General features: G+C 56.9%; 1 protein-coding gene across 2 annotated transcripts; it reads right to left on the bottom strand.

Moving 5' to 3' along the window:
* Window positions 1-11,875: 11,875 nt before the first annotated feature.
* On the bottom strand, window positions 11,876-16,056 carry NPM3 (nucleophosmin/nucleoplasmin 3). 2 transcript variants are annotated; one of them, XM_065843702.2, is made up of 6 exons: window positions 15,957-16,056; window positions 14,277-14,362; window positions 13,449-13,568; window positions 13,103-13,196; window positions 12,594-12,716; window positions 11,876-12,474 (listed from the first exon to the last, which is right to left on the bottom strand). In XM_065843702.2, exons 1-5 carry the CDS (start codon window positions 15,997-15,999, stop codon window positions 12,625-12,627), a joined length of 435 nt encoding a protein of 144 aa, XP_065699774.1. In that variant the 5' UTR covers window positions 16,000-16,056; the 3' UTR covers window positions 11,876-12,474; window positions 12,594-12,624. The 2 variants fall into 2 exon arrangements, with proteins under 2 accessions (XP_065699774.1, XP_065699772.1); XM_065843700.2 differs by lacking the exon at window positions 15,957-16,056 and adding an exon at window positions 15,101-15,445.
* Between the last annotated feature and the right edge of the window lie 1,142 nt (window positions 16,057-17,198).

Below are 17,198 nucleotides of genomic sequence, written 5' to 3'. Positions count from 1 at the left end.
GCCCAGCCCCCGGGGTGCACCGCCGGCGGCCCCCCGCCGCGGGGAGCCCCCCGCCCCGCTCTGCTCCTCGGCCCCTGCCGCCCCGGCGAAACCAGCCCACAGCCCCGACGGCGGGGGCGGGCACGACCGGCGGGCGGCCGCCGCCGCAGGGGGAAGCCCGGCCGGACCGCCGCCCCCGCTCCGCTTCCCAGCCCGGCGGTACCTGCCGAGGTGAAGGGGGCGGCGGTCCAGGTGTCGCCGGGCTCGGGGCTAGCACTAAGGACACTAGGCCGGCTGCCGGCAAGGCGCCCTCACCTCACCGTGCCTCAGTTTCCCTATCTGTAAAACGAGGTTTTAGGGCTGAGAGGGAGGGGGCTCCACGGGCGCGTTGTGGATTGGGACCAGGCAGGCAAGCCCTCCCGGGACGTGCCAGACATTAAAAGGATTACTAGGGGGATGGCGGGGGTCGGAGCTTCGAGAGGGAGCGAGGCTGAGCAAATAGCGCAGCCAGGGCGTGGAGCGGGACCACCCCCCCCGAGCATCCCCGCCGGGTGCTTACCTGGTGGGGCGGGCAGGCGCCCTCAGGGACGGCGATGTGGGGCCATGGGGCAGTAGCGGGACGGGGCTCAGCCCCGCAGCCCAGGCAGGGCCGCCGAGGGCTGCATTGTTCCGGCGAGCCCCGGCGCTCCCTGTCCCGCCACCTGTTGCGCACCGGGGCGGGGGCTACGGCGGGGCTGCGGCAGGCGGCCCCCGGGGCCGGTACCTGGCCGAGGCCGGGGCCGGCACCGCCTGCTCGGCGCTGAGTGACAGCTGCTAATTTGCCGGCCGTGCCCCGCTGCCGGTCCCCGCGCTCCCCGCGCCCTCCTTTATCTTATCAGAGGCCATAATTACAATTGCTATTTTGTTTCCTCGAATCAGCAATCAGCGCTATCTGCCGCCGCTGGAGAGGCAGCTCCTGTCAGCCGGCCTCTGAGTGACAGAGCGCGGGCTGCACCGCCGCACACGCACACACGCGTGTGCACAGCCTGCCTGCGCACACACACAGCCCTGCACACGTCTGTACAGCCCTCCTGCACATACACAGCCCTCACATACACCCCTATGCAGGCTTTCCACGCAGACCCTTTCTGCACTCACAGCTTACACACACGAACAGCCTTTCCCATGCAGCCCCCTCCTTCCCACTCATCCCTCACATGCACAGACCCCCTACACACACACAGTGCGCACCCCCCAGTACAGACCCACTCAGCCCTTCACACACTCATCTTTGCTCCCCCCTGCCCCAAAAATCCACACCCCCACCTTGCACACACAGGCACACACCAGCTGCAGTCACAGGACTTTTCTCTCTCTCTCGCACACACTGACATCCAGCTCGTATCTTTTCCACACCAGAAGGATGTTTCTGAGGGGTTTTCCTACATGTCAAAAAAAGTCTTAGGTCAAGCCTGCATTTAACTGGAAGACTTTAGGAGCACCACAGGAATGGACAGGATGGGTATTGAAGGTGCTCAGCTGAAGCAAGAGAGGGTTTCCACAGGCAGCACACACTCATGTGCTTAGCTCATCAGTCCAGCACACACTCAGGAGAAAAACCCTCTGTGCAAACATCTGATTTGCCACAGCACAGGTGAAGTCGCTCCCCATATCTACCTCTCCAAGTTGCCTGAGGAAAACCAGAGCAGGCAGCACTAGATATTCTCAATGCTTGAAATTCAGACAACCCTCGCTTTTTTATATATAAAAAATTAAAATAATTTAGAGACTATCTTGTTCCCAGATGCTGCTCTTGTTCATCAGTGGCCACCCCTGCTTTACCTCTGATGGGTGCAGGGTTGGGCTGCACGTTATCCTGTACACCGTGTTCAACAGCACCGTGTCCAGAAGAGCCCAGGCTGCCTTAAATTGGGAGATTTATGGTGTCCCGTGTGGGGTCACAGGCAGCCACGAGCTGACAGCCTCACATGTCCTCTGCCCTCGGCAAACAGGCTCAAGTGCCAGTCATAGCTGTAAAACCAAACCAGTGCAGCATCACCCAGGGGTGGCCACACTTTGTCTGACAGCAGATGACAGATGATTCTCCTGCCAGCCATCCCCAGGCACACAGCCAAGGCCCCCACAGCCCCCATCCTACCCCACCTTTGGGCAGAGGATAGACACAAGCGGGTTGGTGATGGCAGCTGCGGACAGGCAGCATCACGGCTGCTGAATTCTTCCCACCTCTGCTGCTGCCTTGGCTCACAGCCATGACCTGGTCCTTGCAGGGAAAGTGAGGGCTTGCACAGAGGCATTTGCCTCTTTCTCTTGGTGCTTCCCAGACCACCATGGGGTCACCCATGTTTACACCAAGAGTAACACTCCCCTTCTTGATTTCTAAGTTAAAAGCAAGCCTCTCTGGAAAGTCTTCCTCCTGTGCAAGGCAGCACAGGGAAATCAGACTGCTCATCAGCTCCTTTGCAGGCCATCTGAGCCAAGCCCCCAGTCCATGCGGAAGGGTCCCCTACATCCTCAGGTACTGAGGCTAAATGGCTAGTCTGGCTTTCCTGCAGAGCAGAGAAACCTCAGCCCGGTGCTCTTGAGACCAGCTGGGCCTCAGGCCAAGCTGCTATGGAGCTGATAGAAGAAATCTGCTCCCATCAGAAAGAGCTGGGGACCTGCTGTGTCTGCAGCACTCCAGGAAGCCGTCAGGGCGTGATCCCTGGAGGAGGCACCAGGATGGTCCCATCACATCCTGTCCTGGTGTACCACTGTGGGGAAAGCATAAGAAGTGCTGAAGGGGTCTTTCCCCATTCTTCCTGTGACCCTGCACCCCTCACCCAGGGCCACCAAAGCACCATCCCTGTTGTCTCCCAGGATGTCCCTTGGCACAGCTGCAGGACATAGCCATGTCCCAGCTCCAGCTTCTAGCCTGCTTCTTCTAGAGCACGGGTGTCAAACTCATTACTCCTACATGGATACAGTCCTAAAATTACATTTGGCCCTTTGAAGGTAACCGTGAGGCTGATGTGGCCCCCCATGAAAATGAGTTTGACACCCCTGATCTAGAGCATCATCCCCATCTGGCCGTGTCCCAGTCAGAAGTGGTCCCCTGACACCCCTCTCCTGCTGCAGGGCAAGGGACGGCAGATCAAGCACCCACTCCCCACAAGAGGTCAAAGTCAGCAAGGTGTAGATGTTACCAACTCCTCCCTTAGCATCAGCCTAAAACCTTCCCACTAGCATTACTGATTCCAGAAAGGCAGAGCCAAAAAAACGCAACACCAACCACAGCTTTAGGGGTAACCAGGTCAAACCAGGGTGAGTGGAGACAGGGCTCCTAGCAAACTGGGAGCTGACATCATGAGGAGGCTGGGAAAATTTGGGGTGAGGGGTAGCCAGCAAAAGACCAGCAGGAGGTTTGGCTTGAACATCTCCCTACCAGGGGAAACTATCAGGTGGAGAAAAAACTAAGACATTGCTGTCGCTTGCAGAGAAGGGCCAACAGACACAGCTCTCTGTTCTTGCCAGGCCAGGGACATAGACAGGACTGCAGCGCTAATCCCGACTAATGGAGGAGAGAAGCACCTGCAACAGCACACTGCAACAGAGCTGGCTGGATGGCGAGGAGACCTCTCTGCAAGCATAGAAGGATTGGAGGGTCTGCAGAGCAGTTGCCTTTGAAAGGGGATGGTCAGTGTAGGTGGTGAGGCAGCCAGTATGGATCTGAGAGTCAGTCAAAGGCTGGGGCACAACAAAGATGAAGACCCTGGAGCACAGGTAGCAGTGTCCTGTGTTTCTCCCTCCCCTCCAATGACATATGATGAATAGCCAAAACACATGAAAATCAGGAGCTTGTAACACTTTACAGCCATACCTGAAGGATGCATGGCCATAAGCCAGCTTTTGGCTACCCAGCAGAGTCAGAGGGATGCTAGCCCGCTCCACCCTCACCTTTCCTAGCCCCAGCCTCGCAGCCCCATGCCCCCAGCCCTGCCCGCTGATCCTTCACAAAGGGACCGCAACATTAATGGGGCGTTTCGAAGGCAACAGCAGCTCCATGGCTGAGCAGTGCAGAGTAGCCTGGGGCGATTCCACCACTCGCCATTAACCTGCCCCCCTCCCCAAAGGGAAGGAACTTGGCCGAACCCCACCGGGATGTGTTACATGGGAATGACCTTGTCTTCACTACCCACAGCACCAAGGCAGCCCCAGGGCAAACGAGGAGCAGGGAGGGGAGACGCAGCCCACTCACAATTAATTCTCCTCTGTATTCAATTACTAGTAGCAGGGCTGAGGCATGTTTTGTGGGCAGTGGGAACGCCAGGCCAAGAGACTACCCCTGTGTTCTGGTCACAGCCCTGTGGAGCTGCGCCTGCCCCTGTGCAGGACCAACCTGGGTAACAAGGCCCTGTTAGGTCCCTCTTCAGCAGTCTGCTCTCACAGCTTCGTTTCAGGGAACAGGGCTCCCTCCTCTGCCCCTTGGAGACCATTTCATCACCTCCCGTCCCTCCTGCACAGCAGCACAAGCAGGAGGTCTTTGCTTCCATAATTTCAGGCTGTGCTTTTGGAAGTGCTGATGTCAATATTGGATCCATCATCCTCCAGTGGCCACATGCTGACTCCCAGGCAGCAATGCTCCTGCAGATAGAGGAGTCAAAGCTACGCTCTGCTTTCCGTCCAGGCTGGGTGATTCGGGGGAAAGCTGCATCAGCAGGGCTGCCAGCATGGCAGGAGCAGCCTTGGGTGGCTCCACACGTGGCAGCTTTACTCGTGGTCCTCAGGCAGAGCGGGAGCTCATCCAGGGCAGTCTATAGATGCACAGAGGGATTTTCCACTGGTGTTAAGCGTCTGCCAGCATGGCTACATTTGGCTCTGATGAGACTGGTGCTATTTTCATCTCTCACATCCACAGCCAGTACACGAGGGGGGAGCTAAGAGGTGACATAGGCACACAGGTGAAGATCTGGCAGAACCAAGCAAGGCCAGAAGCCTTGTGGAGGGCACTGAAGGGGAGATGCACCCCCAGGCCTCATCCACCTACAAGGAAAGAGAACTGGGCTGGCTGTGCGGCTACTCACCTTGGGAAGGGTTCTGCACACAGTCGCACAGCTGGGATTGCACTAGGCAAGCCAGAAACAGAGACCAAAAGCTCCCAGAGAGGGCAGTTCATGTGGGATCAGCTCACGGGGAAGGTGGGATTCCCAGCCCTGCATGATTCAAACCCAAGGTTGAATATTTTTGTGCATATCTGCTCTGCATCTAAAAGGGGTCAGCAAACGAACAGCCAGACCAGGAACAGCTGTGGCACATGCATGGGGAAGGGATGACCCACGTGAACATGTGGATGACCAGACAGCATCTTCAGGACCTGGTCCTAAAACATTTCTGGCTGGCACAACTTCTCCAGCATTGTAGCCCCAGCCCAAGCAGTAGCACCCTCCTCAGGGTCTCCAGCCACACACCAGGCAGGGTTTGGAAGGGGGGTCAAAGCCAGACTGGGTGGGAGGGGGCTCCACTGGCCACCCAGGAAGGCGGGAGCTGTCACTCAATGCCAGGGGTCACTGTCCTCTCTGTGGGACGGTCTCAGAAGCTCCTTTAGGGCCTCAAGGAGCTGAGATACATGCAAAATGCTGGCCCTTTGCTGCCCAGCTTCAGCCTTGGCTCCCAAGCCTGCTTGGCCAGGCAATTTGACTTCGGCTTGAGTCCTCTTAGGAAGAGGGCTCCTGCACCCAGCCTACAGGGGGGTTAAGCCTAAAACTAACAGCAGTGGCCGGGGGGGGTCTGTCCGTCACCTGTAACTCTACCTTCATTTGTTTGCTTACAGCATCCACCCAAAATGCCCGTGTGTGTCTCCGGGCCCCTGTGTCAGTGGCAGCTGAACTGCTGACCCCAGGAGTTTGCAAAACACCAGGGTTATGGCCCCTTTGACATCCCAGCCCAGCAGAGCTGCAGCTTGTCCTGACCCTGGCCCTGGGGACCCAGCCCCTGGGGCACCCCACACGGCCTGGAGAGAGATGGCGTGATGGGAGGAGGTGGCAGGGTCAGTGAGAGCGAACCCCAAAGAAGCAGAGAGGTGGCCATGCTCCCCATGGCACCTGCTGCTTCCTTGGGTTGGCCACAGCCCCTCAGCTTGCCAGCCAGCCCCACAGGCCTGCCCCAACCCCCCCTGCTAGCCCTTATCAAAGCCTATTCCTTCAGCTCCTGTTAGTACCGCAGCCCCCTTCCCACACTGGCATTGGGGCTGGCACAGGAGCTGTGCCTCTCTCCAGCTCCTTCGCCCAGGGACATGTCTGATCTCTGTGCCACTGTGCACATCCCTGTGTTCTGGGAAGGTGAAGGGCATGTGGTCCCAGGCAAAACCACAGCCAGAGCCTGGAGACAGTCTGTAACTGGTTTATCCCAGGCACTGGCTGTGGTAGGGGACTTCACACATGACATGCACAAGATGCCCAAGCTCCCACCATGATACAGACATCAGCTCCAGGATACGAAGGGATGGGTCAGGGCTGCAGGGAGCCAGCCTGGGCACAGGAGCAAGTACCCAGGGAGCTCAGATGAGGTTTGAGAGTTCTCCAGTGACTCTGCTGCCACTTCTTCCCCAGGAGCCCAAATCCCATCTCATGAGGGCCTAGCCCCACCACTAGACCATCCTGCCTTCCCCTGTGAGTTAAGCACCAGAAGGTCTAGCAGGGCAGACCTAACACAGACAAAACTCCTGTTCCCTGTGCTCTCTTCATCCTTCGCTCTGCTCATCAGAAACAACCCTCCTGTCCAGCCCCAGAAACATTGTGTGCTGTAGCTTGGGGTTCTCCACCCCCTTGAGAGCCCACCAGGGGAGCAAGGGCTGGAGGCATGGAGAGGGTATGGTGTGTCCCACAACCCCTATGCAGAGCCGTCACGAGCAAGGACACCATGGAGGCCAAATCCTGTCCATCCAATCTGGGGGTTTGCCACTGCTGGGGCTGGGAACAGGGGACCACAAGGTCCCTGGGGGGATACCTCTGACAGGTCCTAAATCCCCCTGGGGGACAGCCCAGCCCCTCTGAGCAGACCTTGTGCCCCTGGCTGCCACAGCTCTGGCAGGGACCCATGGCCAGTGGTGACAGTCCTGCCAGAGTCAGGGACAGTCCAGCCCACAGTGATTAGGTTTGAGCCTTGGAGGGGTTGAAGGCCAGGACACCTGTGACCTCGGGGCATCTCGGCTGCTGCTGTCAAGTGCAGAGCTGCTAACACCACCCTGATGTGGAGCAGGCTGTGCTGGGGATGCAGGAGGGGACAATGCAGGATGGCTGCAATAGAGCCTTGCCCAGGTTGTCTTGCGTGGGGCTCCCTACCATGACCCAACCATGTCCACTTTTAGCACCTACTTTATATGCTTTTGAATTTAAACCTAAATCATAGCACAACCGCTGTTCCAGCATCACTCTATGCTCCCCCGGCACCTCCTGCTGTGCCCTCACTGCGGACCATAAAGCCACAGCTGTTGCAAGCAGCAACTTCGTGGAAAAAAAACCCTCTTGTATTCTGGGCAGTGCTGGGAAGCTGGGCACATGCACTCCTACTACAAACAGACACAAGGAGCATTGCACCCAGTGAATGTTGCAGCAGAGCCTGGCCGTATGCAGCCTTCTGTGCAACCTCCTGTGCCATGATGTACAGCTGAGAGCAGCTGTGGTAAATCAGCCACTGGCACCCTCTGTGAAGCCAAGAGCTGGGCGAATCTCTTTTCCCCTTGCAGAGCAGTCAGTGGTGTGAACACCCACACATCCAGGCTCCCAGCCAGCTCGTGGCACACTGAGGGGAGAACCCAGCATAGGACTGAATACCAGCAAGCAGGAGATGACCCCAGACTTGAGTTTTGGCTTCTCCAGCAGACAGAGCTATTCCCACGCAGTGCACCAGCAGTATTTCCCTCTGCAAGGCATGTTGATGGGAAGAGGGCAGGAATTCCTGGCAGCCCCTAGCTGCTTCCTCTCTTGGTTGCGGTGTGCCCCCGGCTCAGCTCTGCCTGGGCCAGCCCCATGCATTGGGATGCTGGTGACTCCCTGAGGCAACAGCAGAGATACCTGTGTCCACTGCCCGACAGGACAGAACAGGGATAGCAGAGCTAACACTGCAGAGAATGGGACACTCATCACACCCACCACCAGAGCGGTCCAGGCTGATGGTGGCTCTGCTGTCCCTTCTTCCGGCTCCTGCTGCCACCAAGGTGCCATGTGCCCCATGGCTCTCCGCCCCACCTTGAAGAGCTGCTGCACCCTGGAATAACAGGTGATGCTGCATCTCCAGGGGTGTCCTACTGGCTTTCTCCATAGCCCAGGTTGCCAAACCTCAGAGAAAAGCAATATTATCCCAATTCAGTGTGGGAACCAGCAACAGAGAACTCATGGAGCAGGGGACCAGCCCCACCTACAGCACAGTTAGAGTTGCGCCTCTCAGCAGAACCTGGGGCTGAGATCTTAGCCGTGGGAAGTTGAAACACAGCAAGAAAACCATTGGGGCAGGACCGGTTGGAGCATCTCAAGGAAAACTGCTGCCTGGCCATGCTCAGCAGAACAGCTCTCCATCCTGCTCCTCCATCCCTAAAAAAGCAACTCAAACCTGACCTCTGAAACCAAAGCATCCTCTGGGAGCCACTGGTCCGGCCCAGCCACCCAGTTGTAGGCAGGTAGCTGAGCGCAGTGAGGCTGCACTTGGGCCAAACCCTGCAGTGAGCAGCATGAGCACCTCATCAAGCACAGAAGCCTGGTTTGGGACATCCATGCAGAGAGCAGTGATGTGAGTGCATGGCCACGGTGGCCTCCACATCTAGCCGTGTTATGTCCACGTTTCTCTATTGTATTATGGCTCAGCCAGTGTCAGGGTTCCCTGGTGCTGCTGGAACAGGGAGGGATCCATCCCCAGTGATGTCAGCATTCAGAGCCCTGAAACACAGCATGGAGGAGGGATGCTCAAAGTCAACAACCTCCGAGAGCAAGCCCAGAGCCATCACCTCTGTAGCGGCATCATTTGCCTCCTTTGGTACTGGCACCACACCCCTACATGCATCTCTACCATGAGGAGCCCACATATGTGCATAGACACACAATAACTTAATGTTTCCCCCCACCCTATGCAAAACAAGAAAGCCCTCACACCAGGACCTCCACACTTCACTCCCCGCACAGAGAGAGCCTCCTGCCCCCGCCACTCCTGAGCATCCCCCAGCCTAGCTGTGCCCAAGCTCACCTGCTCTTAGGCAGCCCTGTTTGTTTGCCCAAGGTATTTGCAGCCGGGGGCACCTGCTTTGATACCATCAGCTCTGCGAAGGAAGCTGCTCACCTAGCGTGACCCCTGTAATCCCATCCTTCCCCATTAAGCGTGGTGTGTGAGTGCATCCCTCCTCCCAGCCTCCTGCCATCTCAACATTTATCTCTCTCTCCCCAGGCTGAGCACAACAAGGTTGTGACATTGCTGGGGAAGGGGGAACAAACCTCCCCGAGTCAGAAAGGAACCTGGCAGTGCCAACACCCCAGAGTGCCTCCATTGACCTCTCTGGGCTTGGGGGTCTTCCCTCTCTCCTGGCATTGCCCTGCAGCAGTGCTGGGGACCAGACAGCACTCATGGCAAGAACTTGGGCTGAGCTGGTCCTGCAGTGGGGTGGACAAGCTTGGTCTCCTTAAGCTCCCTACCACCAGCACCATGTTCCCCATGGTGCCACCATTGTCCCCTGGCAGGACTGTCTCTCCTGCCACAGTCCCTTGTCCCAGCTACCTGGACACCCCTGAGGAAACCAGCACACTGAAACATCTCTTTCTGCCATTTAAGAGGCCGAATAGTCCTCATCAGCCAGCGCTGCCTCTCCTACCCCACATGAAGTAGCTGTATCACCCTGCCAAGGCTGAGCTGTGCCCACTCCCTCCCCTCCTCACCCGGCACTGGGCTCTGAGCCAGCCACCTCCCTCAGCCCACCCTTTCCAGAAGCACCTTGTTAAAAATGATCTACTGGATGTTATCTCCCTCGAACCAAGCTGCTCCTCCACAGAGGACCAAGGCCTGGTGGATAAATTAGCCCTGACCCCTTCCATGTGCACACAGACAAGGAGATCTACCAGGTGACGTCTGTGTCAGCACTGGCAGGAGCTGAACACCATCCAGCCCAGGCACCCTATTGCCCTGGAATGACAGGAGGAATGGTACTTCCCTGGGGACATAACCTCTCCCAGCTGGAACCCACCCTCCTCACAGGGCTAGACCCAAATACTCCACTCCACCCAGGAACCGACAGCAGGAGCAGAGTGCTGGATGCCCCTTTGCATCCCGGGGGCTGCCCAGACCTGGAGAGCGTGGCCAAGCCTTGGTGCAACCCCCACCGGGCCTGGCAGGAACGGGCAGCCAGGCGGGGAGAGGCGAGGAGAGCGGCCCGGGGCCGGCTGCACCCTGATCCCCCGGGTCGGACGCGGCCCCGCCGAGCGCCGCGCTGCCCGGCTGCCCCCTGGCGGTGCATGCACCACACCACCGGCCGCTGCCTCTGCCAGCCCACCCGCATCCCCACCGCGCTGCTGCGGGACCACGCACCAGCCAGGGGGTGCATCACCCCAGGCCGGCTCTGTTCTGTCACCCTGGTGCCTCCCGGGAAGGCGCGGTCCCCAGGGACATGGTCCCATGGTGCCAACGGCCCTTTCCGCTTTGCTGCACGTGAGGGACTACGGTGGGTCTGTGGATTCCCTGACGGAGGGTATGGGAACAGAGATTGGCCTTGAAGATATTAAAGTGTACCCGTGAGAAAGAAGGGAGTAAAGGAGTATCCAGAGGTATTAAGGTGTACCCGTGAGAGAGAAGGCAGTAAAAGAGTAATATTAATGATAGCAAAATTAGCCAACGATATGTTACTATTGCAGCCTGTAACCAATAGCAAAAAGACACTTGAGCTGGTAAAGACTATATGAAAAGGCATTTGTGGCAATAAATGGAGACTGCTGTTTGTACTTAAGAAGAACTTTGTCTATGTTGTTTGTCTGTCCCAATTGCCATAGCTGCAAGGGGCATGAGCACCTCCCTCCATGCTGGTCAAGAGCTGTTCGTGGGCAGAAGAAAATGACGGGGATGTGGGATCCAGAGGGGAGTTGCACAGGCCCAGGAGGATAGAAGTAGCCACACTGACAACCTAGGATGGAGACTGAGCTGAGGATCTGCCCTGGAGGATTTCCTACAGAAGTCTATGCAACCGAGAAACTCACTGTCCCAGGACACCAACAGGGCCATCAGGGCAAATAAGTACATGGCCCTTCTCAAGGACAACAGACAGTGTCACAAACAAGAAGGGCTGGCACAGACATTGACCTATGGTCCGAGGGTGTGAGATCAGATGCAGGGAAGTTGTCAGAGAAACACTTCAGGACAAGACCAGCTCCCAGGGGTGAGAAGTGCTACTTGACTGAAGTGCAGAAACGATCAGACCCTCTACAGGTACTCAGATGTGGGGGAACATGACTCGCCATCAAAGGTCAGAGCTCAAACAGGCACTGGTGTTTCACCCCTCCACAGGACACTGATGGGCTGAGAGTAGGACACAAGTCAGGACCTTGTAGTGATGATAGCCAGCACCAGGGCCAATGCGGCCCAAACCATGGGGCTGTTGCTAACAGCTGGGTTACCTTTGGGAGCACATGTGGAGCTGGGTCCCTGCACTGTACAGCCAAGAGCGACTCTGCCCCTTGGCTTCCCTTGGTAGCCCAGATGCAGTGCTGAGCTAGCTGACGGGGCACAGGCATGCAGGGCCTACAAGGGAGAGAGAAGAGTCCCTGGGCCCCTCCCAGGAGCTTCACAACATCACCAAAGGAAGCAAGTGTCAGGGACTGGACATGAAGGAGCACCTCCCACTGCAGTGCACGTGGGAGCAACCTGCCAACCAGCAGTGACTCCTCTCCAGACCTGATGCCTGAGGGAATTTTATTCAGAGTATAAAAACAGTTCTTTACAAAGTAGATTGACCCAGAACCTTACCCAAATCACAAACAGGCTGTGAGCTCCCACCCCACCATAACTGCAATTGAGGACACAGCTTGGCCCCATTTTCACACTTTCAAGCATTTTAAACCATCAAATGGTGAGTAAAGAAAAGCAAATACACTAGAATCAGTGAAACTGTCTGTACCACCACTGGTTTTATGTCTGTCTGCTAGGGTAGGGACCAGGATTGGGTATTTCAGAGCTAGGGAGAGGGTGTGCACAGAGCAGAGGTCCAGGACAGTAAAAAGGCACGGGGCAAGGATCACCTCCTCCATCCCTGATTCCCAGCACAGGGATGGGGGAGAAGGGTTATACCATTAGCATCGATCCAGTTTTGGGACCAACCTCCCAGGGCCATGGGAAAAGAGACGCCCCCGTGCTGGAAGCAGCCCCTGCTCCCCAAAAAGTTACAATAGAGAAAAGAAAAAAAAAAAAAAAAAAGAATAAAGCAGCAAACATTGAGGTCCTGGCAAGAGGTGTCTGAGGTAAAAGCCATCCGGTGAGAGAAGTCCCAGCAAGTACCTGGAGAAAGAATCAGACTGAGACCAGCAGCCTCCTGCAGCAGGGCAGCTTCCACCCCTGCTTGCATGTCAGCATCACAGGCAGGCAGGCCCATCCTCCGAGGCTGCGCAGATCCTCACCTTGCCTGAATATAAGCTACTGCTTCCTCCTCTACTTCCTGGCTGGCATGATAGGAGGAAGCTCCTCTTTCTCCTCTTCAGACAAGTCATCATCCTCCTCAAAGGAAGCATCATCCCTGTGTACTGGGACACACAAGTAACTGTTACTCAGCTGGCCCCAAGGCACCCCAAGAGCAGAGCAGCCCAAGGAGCACTGGAGCAGTTTTAACAGCAGTTTGTGCGGGCAATAAGCTGTATCCCAGCTGGAGGAAGGTCTCAGAGGTGAATTGAGGCAGTCAGCCACGGGAAGAGAGGATGGCATGGGTCATCCAGTCCCTTTTTCCCATGCAAGGCTTTACAGCAGGGAAGGAATCCAGAGAGATGGCCCCTCGTGAGCCAGCACACATGAGCACACATGCTGGGCAGCACCAAGCGCATCTCCCAGGGGTTCCCTGGCCCGCATTCGCACTGGAGGGAGCACCTCCATATCCCTTGCTTCTCCCAAGCCTTCCCCACACACAAGTCCATACCAGTCTGATGCCAGCCAGCAAGGTGTACCGGGCCAGAGCCCGCTGCCAGGCGGAAGGTCACTGGAGGCTGCAGCTTGAAGTTGTCCAGACTCAGCTACGAAGCAACAGAGATGAAGCTGAGTTAGTGGCAAAAAGCAGAATGTCCTGCAGTCTGTGGCGGGGCACCTGGTCCAGTTAAACATGTCCTTCTGAGGGCATCTGCAGCCAGGCCAAGGCTACCCAGGGCATTTCCCGGTGAGCTGCAGACCAGCTTATAGTCAGGATCCTAGGGAAAGGTCCACAAACATCCAGAGATATCCAATTCCCTACAGCCATCCCCACCTGAGCCTTCAAAACCACCTCTTACCAAGGGTTGGCATGACAACTTCAGATTCGCCACAGGCACAGTGATCTCCTGGTTCTTGTGGTTTCGTCCCATGATCTCCACCACGTTGCACTCGTCCTTGGCACCATCTCTGAGGCAGACCTGAGCAGGAGCAGAGATCATGAACTCCTGCTCCCCCAGAAGGCACAACAGCGACAGCCTGGGCTCTCCACAGGACAAGTCACCCACAGTAATACTACCAGCCCAGATGCCGTGCAAGGTGTGAGGATGCTGCTCCATAACACAGGGGGAGCATGGAGCCCCACCTGCAGTGATTGCCCTGTAGTGCCGATGGAGGACCTGTGTCTTTCCCAGCTGGGACAGCTGTTCCTGCAACCACCTCAAGAGATGGCACCTGGGCTGCACTTTCTGCTGACCTGGTCCATGCTGGCAGGTCCTGCGCTCCCAGGACAGAAAGTGACCCCCAGGGAGACCCAGGAATGACACTCTGCATGTACCTGGGCTTGGAGAGCAACAAGCCAGAGACACAGCTGGTAAGGAGGATGCATTCTAGTGGGACACTCCCTCCATCAAGGTCAAATACAAGGAAAAAATACTTCACCCCATGCCTGGAGTATTCGTCTGCTGAGCAGCCTCTTGCCACCACTGGCTTTGCTCAAGCACCTCCATACAACAGATAAACACAACAGCTGTGCGCCCTGCCCTGAGAGCAGCCAGAGCCGAAACCTCCACCAAGGGTGTCCCCTGGTCCAGCCTGGCCAGGGAAGGTGGAATGAGCCTGGGAAAGGGGGGTGAGGCTGTGGGTCACTGTGGGAGAGGACAAGCACAATTAATTCTCATCTCCCTTACCACAGACAAGGCCAAAATGTGGTCAGAGTCATCTTCCTTGTCCACCTGAAATGTGTAGGATTTGGTACTAGCAGTCAGCTCACAGCCTGGAAAGAGAAGATGAGAAAAGCTGCAGCAGCCATTATGCAACCCCAAGCACCAGGGCCAAAAGGTTCTCAGGGCAAGCCCCGGCTGAGCACACGGCATCCCTAAACCACTTTATTTTTTCACACTCAGGAGCAGCCTCAGGCCAGGGCACCCTGAGCTCCAGGATAAAGTGTCCCCAAACCAGGCTGCCATGAAGCAGTGCCCAGAGGCACTCAAGGCCTCTAAGCACTGACAGGACCAGACTCATCCCTTCCTGAGAGCAGCACAGCCAAGGCACACGGCTCTGGACAACAGCAGAGGGAGCAGACAAAAAGGCAGCATCAGCTAAACGTTTGCTCTGGTGAAAGAGTGAAGGCAAAGACATTGAGTGTGAGGCTTGAGTGATGAGAAACAACCCAAGGGGAGGATGCTGGGCCAGGCTGCAGGGAGCTGGAGTCCCTCACAACGAGTCTTGAGACAGATTTTATTACATATTCTTCCAAACAGCTACAAAAACAAGTGAGGTGCAAAATTTTGTCCTCAGCTCTTAGGATCAGTATTCAGCTGAGGAAGGAAAGGCAGAATGCCCTGGGGGTGTTTGCTTATTGCAGGATGATTCACCAACATGAAGCAGATAGAGAAAACACAGACCTGAGTCCTGCATACCAGAGCTGGCATGTGCAACAGAGAAGAATTAGCCTCAGCACACACAGCCCAGGCAGGATCTCTTCCTAACCATGCTTACGTATTCAGCTCACCAGGGCAAGAACCAAAATCCAGGTGCATGAAAGGCCTGGGGGGCTGCTGCTCCACTTCCCTTTTCCATACAAGCGTTCGCTGAGCCGCGATGTTTGCGATGCCTGGCGCCGGGAGCAGCCCCGAACACGCGTGCGCACGCCTACTTGCACACACGTGCATGAGCAGCGCGGGGCCACGTGTTGCGGGAGTTTAACAGCCCCAGCCGACCCCGCTCCGAGAGGAGGACACGGCTCTGCCGCCCCGCATGGGGCATCCGTGAAATGCTGAGGCAGGAGCACAGGGGATGGACCAGACAAGCAAGAGAAGCCGGCGAGAGCTGTGCCCAACCCCTCCGGTGGGTACCCTGCACGCACAAGAACCCCAAGATCGTACGCGGCTCCCCCCAGACCGACCCAGGACCCCCACCACGTGGCTGTTCCCTCCCAAGCCCGCCCATACACGTGTCTCTCTGCCCCATCCACCGCTCCACAAACTCAAGGGCCCCCGCTGTTCGCCCTCTCCCCATGCCCCGGACACACGCGTGTCTCTTTCCTCACTGTGTCTCGCTCTCCCCCCCCCCACCCCCCCGGCACGTCCAGAACGCCCCAGCGCTCAGTAATGCCCTCCACGTGTCCCTCGCTCCCCCTCGTGTGCGTCTCCACTGTCCCGAGGTCTCTCTTTTGCACCCCACGCGTCCCTCCCCCCGGTCTGTTCCCCACCCACGTGTCGTTTCTGCCTCCACGCCGTCCCCGTTACTCTCCAACGTTTCCCTCTTCCCCCCCACCTCCCTGTTGCCCCTCCTCCCCACCCCATCTATTACCCCCCACGTATCTCTCTTCCCCCTCTCCCCCTCCCTCGTCCCCCGGTGCCGCTCACCGAAGAGGACGCTGCCGGGGCAGCCGGGCCCGTGCGGCTCCATGAGGCGGTAGGAGGTGCTGGGAGAGGGGCGGGCTGTGCCGGGCCGGGCTGTGCCGGGCCACCCCGCCCCGGGCCCGCCCCCGCTCCTGGCTGGGGGTAACAGGACCAAAAGGCCCGCAGCACTGTCCCCCATCCTGCGTGGGGGACCCTGCTCGCATCAAGAAAGTCGAGGGGGCCTTTTCTGGAAGGGCCCACTGGATGTAGCAGCTGTGCAGTAAGGTGGAGTGTCCAGTGAAATGTCATATTGATAGTATTTTATTTACTTGATATAAAAGCAGAGGGGTTATTACCCCAGCGGGATCCTAATGACTCTTCCGGGTAACCAGCCTCTTCTGTCAAAAGATGTTTCTGGGAGTAGCAAGAGAGGGAAGAGTGGAGAGGGTCTAAAATTGTGAGGATGAACAGCCCAAAAGCCACCCAGGAGATGAAAGGCACCACCGGATCCTTTAACTGGGAGTCCTGCCCATTCTGGGCCCTCAGCCAAAGCCAGTTCAGCAGAACAATGCATTTACCACACCACCAGCTGTGGAAACAGCACATCAGAAAAATGACCCAATAGGTTGTCCACCTATTGCCCTTCTCATTGGCAGGACACAGAGCCAGGACAGGCTGAAAGCCAATGTCATAAAGAGGACCATAAACAGGAAGGAAGGTAGCAGGGACCAAGGCAAGGCAAGGAAGGATCATCTCATCACTGTCCCTTTAAGTGTGGGGAAGGATGATGATAAGTGTGGGCAAGGCACATGATCTGACAGGAGGACTGGGGTACGGGAGCCTGTGAATGCAGAAGGCAAGATTCTGCTTTAAAATTTATCTTGGGGAGCAGAGGGCTGGACTGACCTTTCAAGGCAGAAGGGGAAGCAGCCTAGTCTGTGCTGCAGGGGTAGAAGAGAGAGCAGCTAAATTAAACCAAACCCCATTAATGAAGACTCACACCATGTTCTCAGTCAGAAGCTGCTCTGCTCCCACCACAGAGACCTCCACCAGTCTGTCATTTGCTCCGCTCCAGCTGGAACCAGTTCAAAAAAAAAAACCATGACTGAAGAGGTTTGGAAAGCTGAACCTGGCCCCAGAAGAAGGCAAGTGCTCGCTCAGCAATGGTTACACAAGTGCATGCGTTTGCTTCTGCAGTAGCTGCTCTCTGCAGCCATCTGTCTGGCAGCAGCATGTTACCTGTGAGACCCATCTGTGGTCACCACC

This window comes from Patagioenas fasciata, chromosome 8 (genome assembly GCF_037038585.1).
Source record: "Patagioenas fasciata isolate bPatFas1 chromosome 8, bPatFas1.hap1, whole genome shotgun sequence".
Lineage (NCBI taxonomy): Eukaryota > Metazoa > Chordata > Aves > Columbiformes > Columbidae > Patagioenas > Patagioenas fasciata.
The sequence above is the reverse complement of the archived record's forward strand: the minus strand, read 5'-3'. Positions and strand labels throughout refer to the sequence as shown.